The following is an 18,916-nucleotide window of genomic DNA, read 5'->3' on the forward strand; positions in this document are numbered from 1 at the left end:
ATTACAGACAAAATAAGCGTATGTAACACATTAAATATGCATGTGGGGAGTAGTTTATGAGTGTCTGTATGAAGTAACGCTGCTTGTAAGTGTCTATATTGCCTGTGTGGACCTTTAGCAGAATCCTGACGCCATACAAACCATTTATCGAGTTAAGTTATACACACCGAATATCTGTCTTGATAGTGTTTATATAACTTCTATCTAAGCTTTAAAGTCGTAGAGAAACGGCTCTTTCAACCGTTGCATTTCCGAATTCTCCCGAGTGGTGTCCAACTTTACACGAGTGAATAAAGTGAATGTGATTGGTCGATTATCAGGGGGGCGGGATTGTTGTGGCGGAAGCTTTACAAGCAAGTTTGGTTGTGGCCGGTTTCTCTGAAGCATCTTGCTAACCAGTTAGCAACTTAGAGCTAGCAGGTTCCCAATGGGAAATTCCATTGGGACCAAGTAGCACTAAATTGGTGACTTAGAAACGACGCTGTCAAGGAACGCTATGGACAGCGGAAACACGCAAGAGGAGGAGAGTTTAGTGTCGGAGGTCGTGGATGAGTCTCCTCCGTCTTCCATTTTTTATTTAGAGGAGGAAAGCGGGGACGAAGATGTTGTGGAAGAGGACGCCAGGGCGGCAGAAGCTTGGTTTGGTGTAGAAGGCTTCCAGCCGTACATGTTTGAGCCCTTGCCTCGCAACGCTGCCAGTTCTGTTAGCTCTACGCCTGCCGAAGACACAGACGTCCATCCCCGTGAACACTGGGACGCAACTCAATGGGAAAGGAAATTATTCTCATTTCTTATTTCAACCGTTGCGTATATTAGCTGAGACACATGAATCAAGATGCTATGACCAAAAAATTTGATTGACAGATGACCGTTGATATATGATTGGCCGAATTTAGGTGTTCAGGCTGACGTACAACTAACTGGCCTGCAGAAGATAACAGGAAAAAAAAACAGATTTTAAGAAAGGATTTTTTTAATAATAGAAATTTTAAACTTTTGGGACAATATCATCTGATGAAGAGAACATTTATATAGATGTTTAAGCCATAATGATTTGACATTTAAATATGACTTCCCTACGATTTTAACAGATGTGTTTCCAGCAACCACATCTGAACGCCTCAGCAGACGGTATTCCCAGCCTGTCAAGAGTCTTATTCCTCTCAGAATCTAATATTTTTTGTGATTTTTTTTACACCGGATCTTATATTTTTCTTTATTATTTCCTCACCTCCCTGGGGGGTGCTAACTGGCTTAGCCCTGGTAAGCTACTTCCTTGTTGACCCCCTGCACACATGCTGAGCACTGTTCCTCTGTTTTTGTAGATATACAAGAAAGGCTTCCTTGACTAACAAAGTGAGCAAAAACAAAGTGTACAACACAAAAAATTATAAATACTGTAATAAAACAGAAAAAACATTTAATTTAACCAGAGTGACTTACACGGCTAGGAAATTAATTTTTTTTTTAAATAATATGACTATGCACCTTTAAGCTTTTGAGTGCAGCTGACACTTTAATAAGACATTCCTCTTTATCGTTGCATGTTTTTTTGATTAGTACTCATAGACAGGAGGCAAGCAAATATTTTTTTTAATTATCATCTAATTTGTTATATATAAAGTGGTGAGATTAGTTGAACAGTTCCAGTCTAAGTTTCTGGATTAAACCACAAGTGGAGTCAGACTATGTTATCTCAAAAGCATTTATTTCCTAAAACCATTTCAGTGAATCACGCTTATAGAGTATATATATATTTTTTTTTATTTTGAATACATCATGATGTTGCACAAAATAAATGTCTAAGAAAATAAAATTATTGTTTACCTCCTGCTTATTTCAAGTGATGCACAAATATTTGTGCATCTTCTTGTTTTGCTTGATTTCTATTATTCTTTCTTTCAAACATCATACAATCCAGACTATACAAAAGCAGAGCATCATCTGAAATTTCCCGCCACTGTCTTCTCAGAAAGCCACTCAAGAACTTTATCTTTGTTTTCTGCCACCCATTTTATGTTGGCTGTCGTTTTTTCAATAGCTTGCACCAGGGCCATGGTAGCCGAGCCAAAACCAAGCTGGCGGTTATCTTCTTTGAATTTCTTCAGCTGGGAGGGAGAGAAAAAAACAAGAACAGAAAAAAACTAAAGCTCTTCATATAATGTTAAAATATGTCTTTTGCTTTTATAAAGAATTAGAAAAATCCCGTGTGTGGTTCAGCGTGCTTGTTGCCATGGGGGCTGCATACCTCCTGCAACTCAAACTCTGTGGAAAACCTCACTGTGATTCCACTTATGAGATTAGGGAAGGAAAACGATCCTTTTCCATACCTACAGAAAAAAAAAACACAATTTAATGGAAGGGCTCAATGTGCATCCTGCCTATCGATCGCAAAGGAAACCAAACAACTGACCTCTGTGGTGGACCAAAACCGGTGTATTTTAAATAAGATTACAGCACAACATGTTGTGAATCCTTGTCAAGGAGTCGTAAATATATACACAGCTTATTTTTGTTTTGCAAACTCAGTCATAAGAGGTAAAAAAAAAAAAAAAAGAAAAACAGTCTCTTTCCTCTCAAAGTCTCATGTTGGGTTTTTATCATTCATTAAATACCTATGCACTGTTTTATAATGGTGGTCATGCCTCTTAACTTTATTTTATCACGTTGCTATTGTAGACTGATGTATGCCTTTGGGGATTTATCTTAAAAAGCCATGCAATTTTTTATGCAATTGAAAAGCAGAGGGAACCATTATTTCTAATTAAATAAAGATTTTGAAAGGGCCTTAATGACAGTAATCAGCCCAACCCAGTAAGATGTTTTCTAGAGTTCGTCTCTGCCTCATTTTCACCCCTAGAGCCTAAAATACTGACAAACCTGCCCAAAAATGGTGGGATTGGAAGGAGAGCATCACCAGAACTCAATATGATTCTGGTCTGGACTTTCTGAACTGGGCCGGTTTGGCACAGCTGCAGGCTTTGAGGTGAGCAAATTTTTGCTTTGTTTGTTTATCTTTCTAGGAGATTTTAACCTGTTATGTAACTTTATATTTTATTTGCTGCTGGAAAATAATAAAAACATGAATTTGAGACAAAGGGGGCCAACAGATTTCAACTGAATCTGACTGTTAAGCCGGTTTAAAGAGGCCAAAACACATAGAAAGAAAAAAAACACGTAACCTTTTTTCTTCCCCCTCCAAGTTATGGAGCACTATGTTCCAATAAATCACACATTTCCCCAAAACAAAATTTTACATTAGGTAGTTATTGTTTTTTTTATTTTTTATAAAGTTTTCTCTTACTCTTGGAAGATGTGGCTCCATTTTGCTCGGACAAAGTTCCAGGCCAGGGGCATTCCTACAACGTTGTAAGCGATGTTCTGGATGGTGGAGGTGGCGTCTTGTTTTCGGATCTTGGTCGGGTCGAGGGTGTATTCCAAATATCTGCCTCAAAGCAGAGTCATTAAGTCAAAGATTCACTTTGAAGGAGTGTAAAACATTACAAGGCAGCTTTTGGAAGTTAAATCAGTCACGTAAGTTATGTGTAGGCTTCTTTTCAGGTAGGACACAGTAAACAGAGCTTCTAACCTTAAGAGTAAGAGGTGAAAAGACTCAACAAAGATAAATTTAACTCAGGATTAATGAAAGCACAATAGTGGATCATAGATGCACATAGGACAAGCATAAACACACGCAGGATAAGCTTCAGTAATGTAATCCGTCAAAAAAAAACAAAAAAAAATCATGAGGATTATGTTATATTTTACTTTAGAATTATTTGTAGAATGTATCGTTGTCCCCTTTATGTTTCTATATTAGATTATAAAGCTAATAGCAAGTGCATTTAAATGATCAGTGTATTCTCATTATCAGTTAGTATGAAATCGTACGAAAAGTGATGCACAGTAATTTCGTACGTTTTTGACGTTTTTTTTGTCGTATTTTTACGTCTTGCCTCGAGACAAGATATCCTTGCGCATGCGCATCTTACGCACCATTCAATAACATAGAATTTAACATAGAATTAACCCTCACCCTAACCCTAAAATACAAAACATGCGCACTGATCTGTTTTTTCGAGGAAAAACGTCAAAAACGTACGAAATACTGTGAAAAACTTTTCGTACGATTTCATACGAACTGATAATGAGAATATGTTGAAATGATTTGGTATTTGACTAAAATTACAAGAATGTTCACATGAATAAATGCTTTTCAGGTTTTATAACAGAAACAACAAAAATGTAAGATTTTAGAGCAGTTTTGTATTTAGACCTACTGAATTACCATGGAGGAATATCTGATTAATTAACATTGCTTTTGTTAAAAATACATTTATTAATTGTGTTCAAACAACCACCATAGTGTTCATAATATGGTTAAGGAATCACAGAGATGGCATCTAAATATAATGACTAATAATTATAGAAATGAATGCCTGAGCTGGTAAAATGTCTTTAACTTTTAGTTAAATCTGTCCATGCTGCTGTGAGAGACACAAAAATAACGCACTTTGTTAACAAATGTAAACATTTCCAATTAAACATTTTCAAATGAATTACTTATGAAATCAGAGTACAAACCAAAAAGTTTGTTGAGGTGTTTTAAACTGTTTCTTTCAATACGTATTCTAATCTTAAAGCATCTTTTCTAAATGAAAATAAAATTAAGTTTAGAATTTAAACTGAGAAATGATTTACACTATTAAACAACAAAATACATTTCATTTGAGATCATTTGCAAGTTAAGTTTGTAAAATGTTCACTATCATGTGCTTAGAAAACTCTGTCTCCCTCCGGCTGCTAGACTTACAACAGAGAACCATTAGGAAACACAAGACTGTGATTAAAAAAGAATGAGTAGAAATGTGTTCAATTGAATTTAGCTTTAATAACCAAGCAGTTAAGGTTTTAACTGCCCAATTATTAGTAAGATATTATAAAAATAGTACCGACCTGTTCAAAAGCCACGGTATTTTGGTGCAGGCCATAGCCGACCTGAGTCTGGATGCTTCCGATGCCAGAGTGGTGTTCTTAAACATTCGCCAGGCGAAGTCCCACTCCTTGGCTCCCCCAAAGGCTAAGGCGCTACAGTAAACTGTGCCTTTCAAGTTGGGATGGATCCTGACCAGCAGAATGTAGAGAAGATGGAAAAACAGAGTGAGTCTCAACATAGCATCCGTGTTTATATCGTTACATTATGCTCTTCTTTTAAGGCTTTTAAAGTCTCTAAACCTGAAAAATAAGTAGTTTTTTGTTTTCACTGAGCTGAAAAAAGCAGAAACAATCTGGAAGGATTTACAAACACAAAGATCAACACAGTGATGATTGATAAGACATAGAGAAACACGACGTAATGCGTAGTGTCGACAGTGAGCAGATGCCTCATATACAGAGCTTTGAGGTCTTCAGTATGGGTTTGGTTCTTTGGCTGTATGTCTTCCTCATTTCTTTCCTTAACCATTTCCTGTCTGATTACTATCAGATCACCATAGCGACACAAACAAATACAACAAAGGCAAAGACAGATTCATAGTTGGGGATTTAAACCTTCAATAGATAACCCTCTAAAGGAACTAGAAATTGAAAGTTTATTTAGATCAGAGGTCTTCAACAGGGGGTCCGCGACCCCCTCGGGGGTCCACAGAGGTCTTACATGGGGGTCGCAAAAGTTTTGGTTGATTAGACTTTTTTTTAAATTGCTCCCTGCAATTTTTTCCCGCTAACTGAAATGTCTTTAAATCCACGTTAACATGAATTGAACAGACTGTAGTAAACAGATAAATGGAGGCAGAAGATGTCTTTCAGTCATCAATGCTCACATTCAGAGACACACAGGAGCTCTTTCAATCTGGGCACCGTTTCATTCACAACACCTGTCCAAACAACCAGGAATCAGAAATACTTTAATAATCCCAGGGTGAAATTACATGACTCCATCTGTAATAGAGTGACTTAAGGAGCAGTTTGATAGAACACTATTTCATACAATATATATAATTAGGGGTCCCCGCTCCATCTCGCCATCAGTTTGGGGGTCCTTGGCCTGGAAAATGTTGAAGACCCCTGATTTAGATTATGGATGGATGGATTCTCATAAATATTTTTTACTGTTTTTTTCAGTCATGAATAAAGTTACTAAAATATCATCCAAACTGCTCCTTCTTTTACTTAGGTGTTATTATTCTGCAGTTGAGATCCCAGGTAATTTAATTCAAGCCAACAAAGTGTAATATTTTACTGTCCGGGGTGAGCTAGTAGCAGACGGGGAAAGGCAGGAACTGGAGATGAATGGGAATGAGTCAGACAGTTCAGGAAGAAGCAGACTAGAACCACAGTAGCAGTCAGAGTTAGACTTGATCAAGAAAAGAGGCTAAGCTTTGGGTTGAATCTGTGGTGAAGATCATGTGAGACTTAAAGCTGCACAGAGGATCAAATGAGGCCTGAAGCTGCTGCGTTCCCAGTGAGGCAGAGCAACAAAAACAGGCAAAGCAAACAGTTACTGGGAAACAAATCGTGCAGGCAGAGTGAAGAGTGGAGCAGGTAAATAAAGGTAGGGAAACAGGTGGAATGATTGGGGGTAATAAGTGGCAGCAGCTGGAGCTGACTATGGTGCTGAATGGTGGATGTGGGTGACTGAGGGAAATGCAGGTTTAAAAGGGAATCAGTTAGTCCAAAATAAAAAAAAATTAAAAAATAAATTACATTAAGTGATAAGCAAGGGATGATTAACACTCAATTTTCAAGAGACATCCCATAAAAGAAGTTTCTGAAAATTAGTTTTAAAAAGTCAAATGTTTATATTAAAATGCATGAACAGAAATACATATTTATTTTCAAATCAACGCAGCATTTTTCTACTCTCACATAAAATTAATAATAGATAAACTCCACCATCACTTAGAAGTGCAAACTTAAATTTGACTTAAGGAACGCTTTTAGCAGGGTTGGCATGGAAACAAAACAATTATTTTGTCTTAGTTTTCTCTTTAGGTCTGTCATACAATGAGAAGCCTTGGGGAAGAAAATAAAAATGCAGTTTGGATGATCTATTGGAATTAAATTCATGAGGGAAAAAATGCAGCTTTGAATTTAAAACGCAGGAGGAAATTTGTTTTAAAAAATTTTGCGTTGAAACTGGACATTTAAAAACAAAAATTTGTCACTTGTTTTGGAAATCTTTCAAAAATTTAATATAAAATTGAAACGTGAATGAAAACAGATGCCTCTGTTATCATTAGAACTTTAAATATATCTGGCAGTTTATTTATAAAATATAAGATATTTAATATTGATAATAAAATGATGAATAAATTAATTTAAATGACCACCTATCTGGAAATACGATTAGTAATCGAGACACTCAAATACAAAATATTTATGATGAGATGAAATTTTTATGTCTAATGTTTTTAATAAAATAACAATAAAGCAAACTAGATGTTTAGAATTTGATGTTTTGCCATTTGACTGACTTCAACTGGCTAAGAATAACTTTGGGAAAAAAAATGCGTTAAAAGCATTTTAACAAAAACAAAATATGCTTTTTTTTATCCAGAAAGACTTTACTCCCAGTATTATTGTCAAAAATAATGTTATATATTGCAAGCGCATAATGCTGAGAAATTAAAGAGCAATGTGATGATAAACTAAGTCAGCCTGTTAGTTAGCTTCATTAGATCACAGCCACTTTTAAGCAGTGTGGAAAAAAATTTTTGTTCTCAGACATAATGAGCAAATTACAGGAACATTTGGCCTTTGACTACAGAGACCGCTTCAAGTTTAGTAGTTTAGTCATGTGACTGTACAGGACTCTCCAGGATCACCAACATTACAGCTCCTCAGCCTATCAGAATGTCCCCTGCTCCGTCGCTCCACTGAATATCTGAAAGAATGAAAATTTGCTAGTTGTAATTAGATTGCAATTAACATATTGTGTTACAAAAATAGGAAAAGTAATTAGTTTGATTACGGTAGTTTGAAAGTTTCTGTGCCATGTTTTGATTATTGATAGTTTTGTCTTCTTTTTTTTTTACTCATAGTCAGGTTAGGTGAAGCAGGCAATGATCATATGTAAACAATAGAAAGTATTGGATTGCTTTTTGATAAAATGCAAAATCTGCTCTGATTTTTTGGCTTTTTAAACAACAAATAATATTTCTAAATGTCACTTTTCATGAGATTTGTAAATTATTTACAAAGCAACCATCAGTGACGGTTCTTTTTAAAGCTACAGTGTGTAACTTTTAGCGACATCTAGCGGTCAGACTGCAGACTGCAGCAACATGAACATCCCCCCCCCCCCACCGCTTCTCCCCCCCAACAGTACGGCGAGCGTTACGGGACAAAATGTCTTCCACGACGTCTGCATCAACTACCTTCTCAAGTGATGAGGTTTGTTTACATAGATAATTTTACAGATAGTATTTCATTAGTCTGTGTAGGGTATAGATTTCATGTAGACTTAAGATAATAAATATACCCATTATTTTTTCTACATCATTGTGACATTTTGGCGATCTCGCAATCGCTAGTTTGTTGGCTCTGCGCTGCCGTAGCGCAAAGATGTCTGCCTCCATGGCTGCGAGACCCGCTCCTATGTAATTATAAATAACGAATTCTAAGGCAACGCAAATATTAAGGTTAAGAGGCTGAGCTCGTAGATGATGATAAATAACATAGTTATGTATAATATATTACATGTCTGACTGTATATCCCTGTAATCATTACACACTGTAGCTTTAAGGCTGCAAAATACAAATACTTCAGCTACTGAGTAAAAAGTAAAGCGAAAGGTAAATACTTGGTAATTGGGTAGGATGCTACCAAGTTTTGGGCATAAAAAGGGGGCTAAACAATTAGCAATGTGTGTTGATGTAAAATCCACAATTCAATAAATGTTATTTCTTTATTAAATAGCTTCTGAATCACAACCCAAACTTTCAGGTCCGCCTTCGTTAGTGTCAGCACATGCGAGTTAAAGGTGGTGAGGGCTTTGATGTCTAGCATGTGAAAACACTGCAGTTTGTAATGGGTTATGATTATAAGAACATGTAGCCAGAGGCATTGTGGGGGATGGGACGTTTCTTCAAATGTTCCCACTCTGGAAGATGGTTTTGAACACTGTAGGTCTCACGGCAGCTTTGTCTGGACCAGACGCCGTATCAGGCATAGAAGATTGTCCGACACACCCACACCTCACCTCATATCGACTCTGCCAGATGAGCAAATGATGGAGGAGACTGATCAGCCAATCAGTGAAGGAATCTCATCTGTACATTAGATAAAAAATAGGAAATGGACTGCTCTCTATTTTTAAATAGCGTTCTTAGACAATAAGAAAACCAAAGATCTCATCCATTTATTATGGGGCCCACTTGAACTGTTTTCACATTTGTATTCAGGGTTTGACCTTTTAATTGAGCAAACTAATCGAGAATCATAATCATTCATTAATTACTTAACTATACAGTTTTTAATAACTGGCTTTAAAACTGTAAGCACTCAAACAATTATTTTTTTTTATTTATCTACCCCAAAGTCATAAAATCTTTCATGTTTTTAAGATCCTAAAACTGTGTGTCTGTGTGAAATTGGATGCTAAAAGTCTAACAAGAACATAAGGAAAGAGCAAAGCAGTCAAAGAAAGTGGAGAAACACTCACCATCTTACATTTGGTTTAAAACAAAGATATTTTTAAACACAAAGATAATTTTCTTCACACTCACGGATTGTGACCTGGATTTTCCATCCACTGTCTGAACCAGTTGTTGATCAGCTCCCTGCAGCCCTCCACACCCACACCACATGCTATCCTGAGAGCATTGATCTGATTATACCTGAGGAGAAACATCTGCTGGTCAAACAACGAGGAGTCAGAATGAAAACTAGATCTGGCGTGATGAGAATCCTTACTGGTCCGTGTGTCCAACAGGGATTTGAGTCCAGTTGGAGGTGAGCGTTCGAAAGTACTCGAAAAGGGGTTCGATTTGTTTTTTAAGGTAGGCCTTAAATAAAATTTTAACAATAATTATTTCTATCTAGAAGTGACATTGTAAGCTGTAGGAAGTTGGTCAGACGAACCTGTAAGACTCCGTAGACCTCAGTGCGGTCAAACATGAGGATATAGTAGTCCAGGTTTCTCAGAGCTGACGCCCAGGGGATATAGTCTCTCTCTTTTAAAAGGTATTCTGTTGTTCTCAGGGCCATTGTTGTTGGGATTATTTTTGCCCTACACAAAAAATTACAATGAATTGTTTTGTTTTGGTTGTATTTTTTTTAATAAGCAGCCCTTATTTAAAGGATTTTGTAGGACCTTTTCTTACTGTACCTTGCCAGGTTGAACGCATCATCAATGATCTGTGCTCGATTCAAAACAGACAGAGTCTGAAAGAGGAAAGAAGAGCCCAAACAAGGCGGTGAAGTTTTGTTTTATTACAACTTCCAGTAAGTGATGGGGTTTTCATTTTTATCCAAAGAGGAGAGCATCAGGTCCCTTTGTGTTCAGAGCGAATAGGATGCTGCCTACCAGGTGGCTGGTGTTAAGCAGAGATAGGAGACGATCCCAGTTGCCTTCATCATAGTTAACCCTGAAGTAACCTGACACGTTTGTGTTCGCTAGCACCCATTCATTTCCTGAAACTCTCATCTCAGCGTTGGTGTCTGGGAGGATTACAATTGCATTAACAAGCATTTAAGTACAGCCATCCAAGTAAAATAAATATATTTTACAGGGTTCTACAGTGAGAATTGCTGTGAACGTACCTTTTTCCATAAGAAGCCAATATTGTTGCTGATCCATGCCATTCTTCATCCACTTAATCGGGACAAACCATGTATAACTAAACAAAACAATATGTTGGTTAAGATTTATATATAATATTTAGCTTACGGTATGCATAGCTTGTTAATGATAAATCGTTTTTACTCTCATCAACTTGTTCATAACAACAACAGAAATGCTACTTAGAGACTCAACATTACATCATAATGAATTTGATGTCTGTTATTTCAGGCTCAAACTGGAAGTTTGTTTATTTTAACTCTATAAAATGAAATTATGGAAACCTTGGGATGCAAATGAGTTTCTAGAAAAAAGCATTCTTTAAAATAATTGTTTGCATGAACCCTGGTGCTTAAGATCTACTGTCCTACAGATTTTAGATACTCCAACAGTTGATAAAATTTAATTACATTTTCAGGATGCCATCAAGTTTTGAAAAAACCTTGTTACAAGCCATTAATTTGTTTCATCTGTGTTTAAGCAGGGATGCATTTAAAAACTGCAAGTCGGTAGATTTTAGGGACCAGGGTTGGAGATCCCTGCTCTACAGCAGTCTCTCATACTGAGAATGCATATAGCGACAGTGGAAAGAAAAACTTCTTTTGAACAGGAAGAAACCTCCAGCAGAACCAGGCATAGTGTGAGCGGCCATCTGCTGAGGCCCACTGGGGATTCGAGGAGTTGGAGGAAGACAGACAGGAGAAAAATAGAATCCCTGATCTGTAAATGATTTCTATATTAGAAAAGATAATGGTAAACTAGCTCCATATGTGGCTCTGTCAAGGAAAGAAACATTTCAGCAGTTTCCATGCCAAAAGAGATGAGAGAGACAGTCAGTCACAGTAAAAGCTGAGTCAATAGTTATGTCTAGGAATCTATGATTAGACCAACATTTATCTAATACTAGAATGTCACATTTGCTTTCGTAAGAAACTGAAGGCAGTGTTTTTATAAGCTGTTAGGGCATAAGTCTAATAGTTTCAAATTCAAGAATAATAAAGTTAAAAACATTTATACTTGAATTGGGACGGCATGTCCACTTTAGAATCCGAGTCCAACAGAAAGTGTTTTTGGCTGACCCCTCCTGTTGTGGTGTTAATCGTGACCACTGGGAAGCCCATTTGGAGAATCCAGCGACTCATGATGTCATGTACAGATCGTGGAATACTCAGATCTGGCGTGTTTTCAACTGCCTGCAGTCAAAAAATAAATAAATAAAAGCAGAACAGTAATTTTATGTGTTTTCCTGGATAAGCTGTGTAAAATAAGGGCCAGCACATCTGGCAGCTTCAATCTTTTCTCTGACCAACCTGCTGGAGATGATCCCACAGGTCTTTATACTCTGTGTTGCCAAAGGCAAAGGTGTTGAGGTATGACTAGAAAGAGGAAAAAACAGGAAGAAACAATGGGTAAAGTATTTAAACAACAGGATGCAATACATTTCATATAGTTAAACAAACAGATAGATGTTGCTCAACCTTGTTTTGTCAAACCAACTAAATAAAAAAAACCTTCTAGCTACTGTAACCTTAGAAATCACAGCAGCAGTTACATTATTAAAATGTCTGTACATTTTAGGTAAAATACAACATGTATTGTAAACATACTAACATTACCAAGCTAGCGATTGTTTGCTTGTTGTTGTTTACCCCTGAGAGCAGTTAAATAACGTCCCAAAAGCTGAAATAATACTTTACATACTTCTGCAAGTCCCAGTTGAACTTAAAAAAAGCTCCAGAAGTTGCAGAAGTGGAGAAGGAAAAATCAAGCCATATCTTCCATTAATCATAGTGGGCAATCTGAGATCTTTGAAAAAAAAAGGAACTTGCACTTGCAAAGACCCAGCCAGGATATAAGGAATGGAGTAATATGTGTTTAACTGAAACATGGACGCAGGAACATATCCCTGATTCCAATGTCGGGCTCTAGCAATACCAATAGACAGATATTCAAAGATAACTTGGAAATGCAAGGGAGGTGAGTTGGCAGGGCTTGTGAACAACATATGGTGTCACCTAAGACATTTTACTCTGAAACCGCTTGTTGCAGTTAATTTTTATCCATATTATTCTCCAGAGAGTTTACCAGTGTTGTTTTGGTAACTGTTTACATTCCACCCTCTGCTGTTGCTTAAACTGCATGTAATGTCATCACCACAGGGGGCAGTCCTCTCACTATCCCCTTTTACTCTGTACACCTCCTACTTCCAGTACAAGACAGAGTCTTGTCATCTGCAGTAATGCATGGATGATTCTGCCAGTTTTTGGAAAAGAAGCTGAGTACAGAGTATCAGTGAACCACTTTGTGACATGGTGGGGAACCATGGTAGATTTCAAAAGAAACAGCAACAAGTCAAATGCTATTAAAATCATAGAGGGATTGAAGGTTGTCGAGGAGTATAAATATCTTGGTGTTCACTTGGGCAACAAACTCGCCTGGAGACGCAACAGTGATGTCCTTAGAGATCTTACGTCCTCCAGGGTTTGCAGCCAGATGCTGCATATCTTCTATGACTGTTGTGAAGACATTATCTGCTGGGGTAAGAGCATCAGAGCAAATGGCCTAAAGATGAGCTGATAAAGAAGGCTGGCTCTGACCTGGAAACTCCTACAGAATGTCTGGAGATCATTTCACAAAGAATTCATCATAAAATTAAGAACATTATTGACAACCATGTGCATTCTCTTTAGAAGACAGTTAAACAAATGCAGTGTCTCCATTCAAAGACTTCTTTGGATCTGGTGCAAGACAAACTGCTGCAGGAGCGTTAAAGGTACAGACAAAGTCAGACTCTGAGTATGTCTGTGGTTTAGGGACCCAGAGTGGCAGTCTGTGGGAGTGAGACTCGAACTCAGAACCTCTGGATTCCAAGCGCAATGCCCTAAGCACTGGGTCACCACACCCCTAATCCTTGAAATGTGTTGACAATGTCTTTATATGATGGCCTTACAGTCCCATTGCCATGGATACGTGGTGAGTGCCTTCGGGTTGGGATACTAATTGCATTAGTATTTAAGGATGGGGATGGGCGTGCAAAAATTCACTCAACACAGATGGGAATGTATGGAGGTGTGCGGCGACTCGTGTACCTAAATTTTTGGTTAATATCAATTTCTTTGTGTACCACACTTTTCTGCATATGGCCCAATGCCTCTTCCTTGCAAAAGTTCTCCAAATCTTTTAGATTACATCTCAGATTCCTCAGATTTAACGTTTTTTTTTTTTTTGTCTTATATAGTTAATGATTTAGACTTAATGAAACACTGGCCAAATAAATTCCTCCCCATCTTCAGGTTTTTAGCAGACTTACTTCCATTTGGAGCTTCTCACATTCAGAAGAACTACAGCCATAGAACTTAATCCCGCAACCACCAAGTTTCAATTTTGTCTTCTTCTGATCATGCTGATACTATGAAGAATACTTTATAGTATCCGGAATCAGAGCCCAAATTGTCCAGTTTGGTTTTATCAAACCTGAATGCATTTGAGATTTTAATGAGACTTTGATGTTTTCTTTGCAGAAAAAGCTTTAAGTGTAATTGACAGAAATGACTGCGGCTCTTTCTGTTTTACCCCAGGCATCCTGGCACTGTCAACTCCATAACCAAGTTCTTTTTTGTGGTTTTGTAAATTTTTTAATTTTAATTTTTTGTCTCTTTATATCTTTGGCTAAAGAGGCCATAGAATGATTCTATAGGGTATTTGGTCCTTAAGGTCTCTAAATAGGGTGTGTAACATTAGTTTGGCTGAAAATGCCATATTTGCTGTTTTATGCGCCCAAATGCAAGCCTGGCTAAGAGCCCCAGAAAACGACAGGTTTGCTCATGAATATTTAGATGAGCTGTGCGCTGATTGGTTGGTTTACAACGAGCGAGGCTGCTGAGCAAAGATGCATCATAGCAACAAGCACTCACTCACTGAAACATCAAATTGTTGATATGGTAGGGTGACCAGACATCCTCTTTTTCCCGGACATGCCCTACTTTTCATACCTAAAAAAAATGTCCGGGGGGAATTTCAAAATAATCCGGGATTTTAGTCGACTACAATGCAGCAGAACTGAGCCGTCAGCTCCCGAGCTGGTCCTGGATCTGGTCTAATTCTTGGAACAAATGAACAGCCAAGCATCAAACTTTGCAAGGATCTTCTGATAGGCAAAATAATCCATGCCTGTCAAGTCTTCGAATCCTTGGGAAGACTGTGAAAATGTTCCCCTTTCTCCGTGGAGCCTGGAACACTGCATTTCCACCCGTAGTTTTGGCTCATTTTCAATAGAGAAAGTGCCTGCTTTGTAACTATTGTAGAAGTTAACCCAACTGGAGGCTAAATAGCTCAACTGGTGTCTTACATCTACCTCTATTCATGTTCTTGGGCCAGAAGTGACGTCAATTCGGGGCTTTGTTTGAATTTGGTCGTTTTATGGTGGAAGATTAGAATTGTGAGATTTCAAGAGAAAGGAGATGTCGATGGGGTTTGTCGTCTCTGTACGTCCATTTCACCCACTGAACTATTGTTATTCATCTATGACATTGTAAACTCAGTTTTGTATTCTATGACACAAGGGAGGGGGGGGGGGGGGGGGGGGGGGGTTGAGGAAGATTAACACAAACAGCCAGTTAAAGTTAAAAGTGAAATGTGAAAATAAATCAAAAGGTGTTTCTGGTGGGATTCTGGATGGATTTCCTTTCTTCTCAAACCAGATTGTTGCAAAAACTAAAACTTGACAGCAGATAATATCACACATTAAACTAGGATCAAGTTTGGAGACGATACATCCTGAGGAATCATTTTTAAGTTCTGAAATCTCAAAAAGCTGCGTTTATATACCCACACTGAGTCCTTTGGCAAACACATCCTCGGTGAGAAACTCTGACAGCATCCTCAGCACTGCTGCACCCTGAAGGAAGAAAAAATGTATTAACCACAAGAATTCAAGTGGTTTGAACTTCCTATAACAGCAAAGCTGAAATCCGCTGTGCCTGAGCCAGTTTGAAAGGAAAAGATCAACAAAGGAAAACTACATAAACCCCCGACTGTGATAACTTCAGCAGGATAACCATTCTAACAGTTTTATAACTTCACATAGAGGCTGCACCTTGCTGTAGGAGATGGTGTTGAACATCTCACTGATCTCACTTGGCTCATTAACCTCCTCTTCTTTACGGGACAGCGGGTGAGAAGAGGCCAGGGCGTCTATGGCAAACACCTTTTGCATGTCATACAGAATGATTTGGTCCCTCTGGATCAAAGCAGCGAGAAGTCAGAACAAACTTCCTGAATTGTTATTCACTGTGGGGGCATTGAAATCTTTTCATTAAAAATCCTTTTAATCTTACAATGTTCCAGGTGGGCTCAACATAATCAATCCCAAGGTATTCCACATATGAAGCAAAGCCCTCATTCAACCACAGGTCATTCCACCAACCTAAGGTCACCAAGTTACCAAACCACTAAAAAAAAAAAAAAACACAGGTGTTTGTCATGTTGAAATCATAGAAACAACTTTAAAAGACATTGATTTTGGTCACCATTAGGCTGGTTTTGTTTTTTGAAAGAAAAGGAATAGGGATTTAAAGGCAGAGATGACAAAAGTACTCACTTTCCGTACTTGAGTAAAAGTACAGATACTTGTGTTAAAAAATACTCTGGTAAAAGTGGAAGTACTGATTAAACTTCTTTACTCAAGTAAAAGTAACAAAGTACAGGCTTGTAAATTTACTTAAAGTATAAAAGTAAAAGTAGAAACCACTTTTTCCATGCCGTTGCCTACATTTTAAATGGATGTCTGCCAATAGGACTAGATCTCCGTTGTGTTCATTTTCAATCATCTCGTCGTCCATGCTACTATGCTAACGCCACCGCCACCAAGCTGCAATGATTTGCCGCCAATGAATACCGCCGAATCTGTCGATTCATCTTGTAGTGGTGCGTCAAATGCAACGTAGATTCCCATCCAATTAGATTGAATTTGGTATTGATGACGTGAAAAATAATAACGGTAACTTCATTGAAATGATTCAAAACTAAAGTAACGAGACAATTTTTTAAAATGTAAGGAGTAGAAAGTACAGATATTTGTGTAAAAATGTAAGGAGTAGAAGTAAAAAGGCCATAAAAATAAGTAGTAAAGTAAAAATATCAGAAAAATATACTTGAGTACATTAACGAAGTATTTGTACTTCGTTACTTCCCATCTCTGTTTAAAGGAAACTCCTGCTTACTGCAGATAGAGGAAAGAAATGTACCACATCCTGATTGTGAGAAGAAGAGGGACATACCATGTGAGCGAGCTCATGGGAGATGACAGAAACGACCCTCTCTTTGTTTCCTGTAGAGGAAAGCACGGGGTCATACAGCAGGGCCGTTTCCCTATATGTCACCAAACCCCAGTTTTCCATCGCTCCAGCATGAAAATCCGGAAGAGCTATCTGATCTACAGAGAAAAAGGATACACTTAAGAAAAAAATGGACTGTTTTACCTCATTCTCAACTGAGAAATTGTTGTTTATGGTCCTAATGAATAAAAGAAAGGGCATACTCAAAACAATAAAATAATATTGATGTCTTAATCATTTCTATACATTCTTCTGCTTAGTTTGGTTTGGGATTAACAGCATTAGCATTCTGCTTACAGGCCCATTTTATGCCTTACAGTCTTCAGGCTCTCCCAGACCATCCAAACTTTAGTGGAAATCCACAAGGAAAAGATTTTGTAGGTGTTAGGGCAATACTGACCAACCTGGTGGTAGTTTACTGTTACTTTCTTATGTCAAAATGTTTTCTTAATTAAGTTTCCTCTCAGTCTATAAATGTTTTCTACACACCCACCATTAGGTTTAACCTTGCTATGTGAAGGAAACGCAGTCAGCATTTTATCTGCTTATCAGCAGCTTGACGGGGGGGGGGGGGGGGGGGGGGCGGTGTCACATCAAGAGGTTTTCTGTACAGAAACACAGCAGCTCTTAGGGTGACCAAACCCTCCTCCCAGCCTGATGTAACACAGTGTTAGCGCAGTCAGAAGAAGTTATCCACCCAAATCGAGGGTTCTATGTTTTATACAGAACTAATCTTGTGAATTTGAAGCCTGAGGTTGATTTGTATCATTTAAATGTCATACAGTATCTTACTATGTTGCCAGAAGTGCACAGTGTTAAAAAAATTATTTAATGTGTTCTTGTTTTTGCTACAGTGATACTCTGCATTTTCCTTCTTTGGAAAGGCAATTCTTATTGTATTATATCATAATGGCATAAGAACCCAGATATGCTGTCATGGAGATAAATACACATACAACTTTTGTGCTTAAAATAAAAGTGGCAATGCACTATGACTCTTGATGAGGAATGTCTCTGTTCTTGTTGCAACTCTAAGGAACTTGCAGGTACAACAGTCAGGATGTTTCTTTGCAGTTGTGACACTGAGTTCTTAGAAGGATAAATTCATGCATTTTTATTACATTTCTTAAAATGAAAATAAACATGTTGCCCTTAAAAGATAAGCACACATGGAAAACACACCAATCTCACATTATGCTATTGTCTTAAGAAGAAACATTTCTATCCTATAAATGTTGTCAACAAAATATTAATTTTATATTTTACTTACCTGACTTAGAGAGTGGATAAGTTGTGTTGTAATATTTCTCATAGAACTGAAGGATTGGTCCTGTTACATTGAGAGCGTATTCGCCCTGCTTGCTACCGATGGCTTTTCTTTGTGCCCAGATTCGAATCTGTAAGAGATTTACAATCAGATCGGGCTAAACAATGTTACCAGATCTATTTGAACACCAGAAGCAGGGAGGTTTGGTCTCACCAAAAACTTGCTTTCCTGTGAGACGATGGAATCAAAATCACAGACGATGAAGGCCAACAGGTAGGTGGACATTTTCTCAGTTGGCTCAAATGTTGTAACTTTGACAGGAATGTTATCCAGGATGGCGTCGGAAGAATCTGTGCAACATCAGCAGAAGCTAAACTTTGGCACTCTGTTAGTATTAATGGTTCAAAATAACTGATTTTATTTTTATTTTTAAGCTACAGCTATTAATCTGCAACAGGGAAACAATGAGTTCATCTTATTGGATTAAAAAGCCTGAATCATATTCACTTATGTCAGTTAAGATCAGTGTC

At 37.7% G+C, this 18,916-nt stretch overlaps 1 protein-coding gene across 1 annotated transcript in view; it reads right to left on the reverse strand.

Annotated features, from left to right (window-relative positions):
• Nucleotides 1–1,853: 1,853 nt before the first annotated feature.
• LOC119797358 (aminopeptidase N-like) overlaps nucleotides 1,854–18,916 on the reverse strand; it is a 34,696-nt gene continuing 17,633 nt past the window's right edge. Inside the window, exons 4-21 of the mRNA XM_038306413.1 lie at nucleotides 18,600–18,736; nucleotides 18,390–18,516; nucleotides 17,063–17,217; nucleotides 16,121–16,234; nucleotides 15,880–16,023; nucleotides 15,616–15,681; nucleotides 12,095–12,160; nucleotides 11,802–11,977; nucleotides 10,766–10,842; nucleotides 10,530–10,663; nucleotides 10,332–10,387; nucleotides 10,085–10,232; nucleotides 9,917–10,008; nucleotides 9,730–9,840; nucleotides 4,957–5,124; nucleotides 3,305–3,445; nucleotides 2,249–2,330; nucleotides 1,854–2,108 (exon numbers count right to left, since the gene is read on the reverse strand). Coding sequence (XP_038162341.1) covers nucleotides 1,941–2,108; nucleotides 2,249–2,330; nucleotides 3,305–3,445; nucleotides 4,957–5,124; nucleotides 9,730–9,840; nucleotides 9,917–10,008; nucleotides 10,085–10,232; nucleotides 10,332–10,387; nucleotides 10,530–10,663; nucleotides 10,766–10,842; nucleotides 11,802–11,977; nucleotides 12,095–12,160; nucleotides 15,616–15,681; nucleotides 15,880–16,023; nucleotides 16,121–16,234; nucleotides 17,063–17,217; nucleotides 18,390–18,516; nucleotides 18,600–18,736 — 2,162 coding nt within the window. The 3' untranslated portion in view covers nucleotides 1,854–1,940. The remainder of the gene's footprint in view (nucleotides 2,109–2,248; nucleotides 2,331–3,304; nucleotides 3,446–4,956; nucleotides 5,125–9,729; nucleotides 9,841–9,916; nucleotides 10,009–10,084; nucleotides 10,233–10,331; nucleotides 10,388–10,529; nucleotides 10,664–10,765; nucleotides 10,843–11,801; nucleotides 11,978–12,094; nucleotides 12,161–15,615; nucleotides 15,682–15,879; nucleotides 16,024–16,120; nucleotides 16,235–17,062; nucleotides 17,218–18,389; nucleotides 18,517–18,599; nucleotides 18,737–18,916) is intronic.

Source organism: Cyprinodon tularosa, unplaced genomic scaffold, assembly GCF_016077235.1.
Source record: "Cyprinodon tularosa strain WSP-4 unplaced genomic scaffold, ASM1607723v1 ctg580, whole genome shotgun sequence".
In the NCBI taxonomy this organism is placed as follows: domain Eukaryota; kingdom Metazoa; phylum Chordata; class Actinopteri; order Cyprinodontiformes; family Cyprinodontidae; genus Cyprinodon; species Cyprinodon tularosa.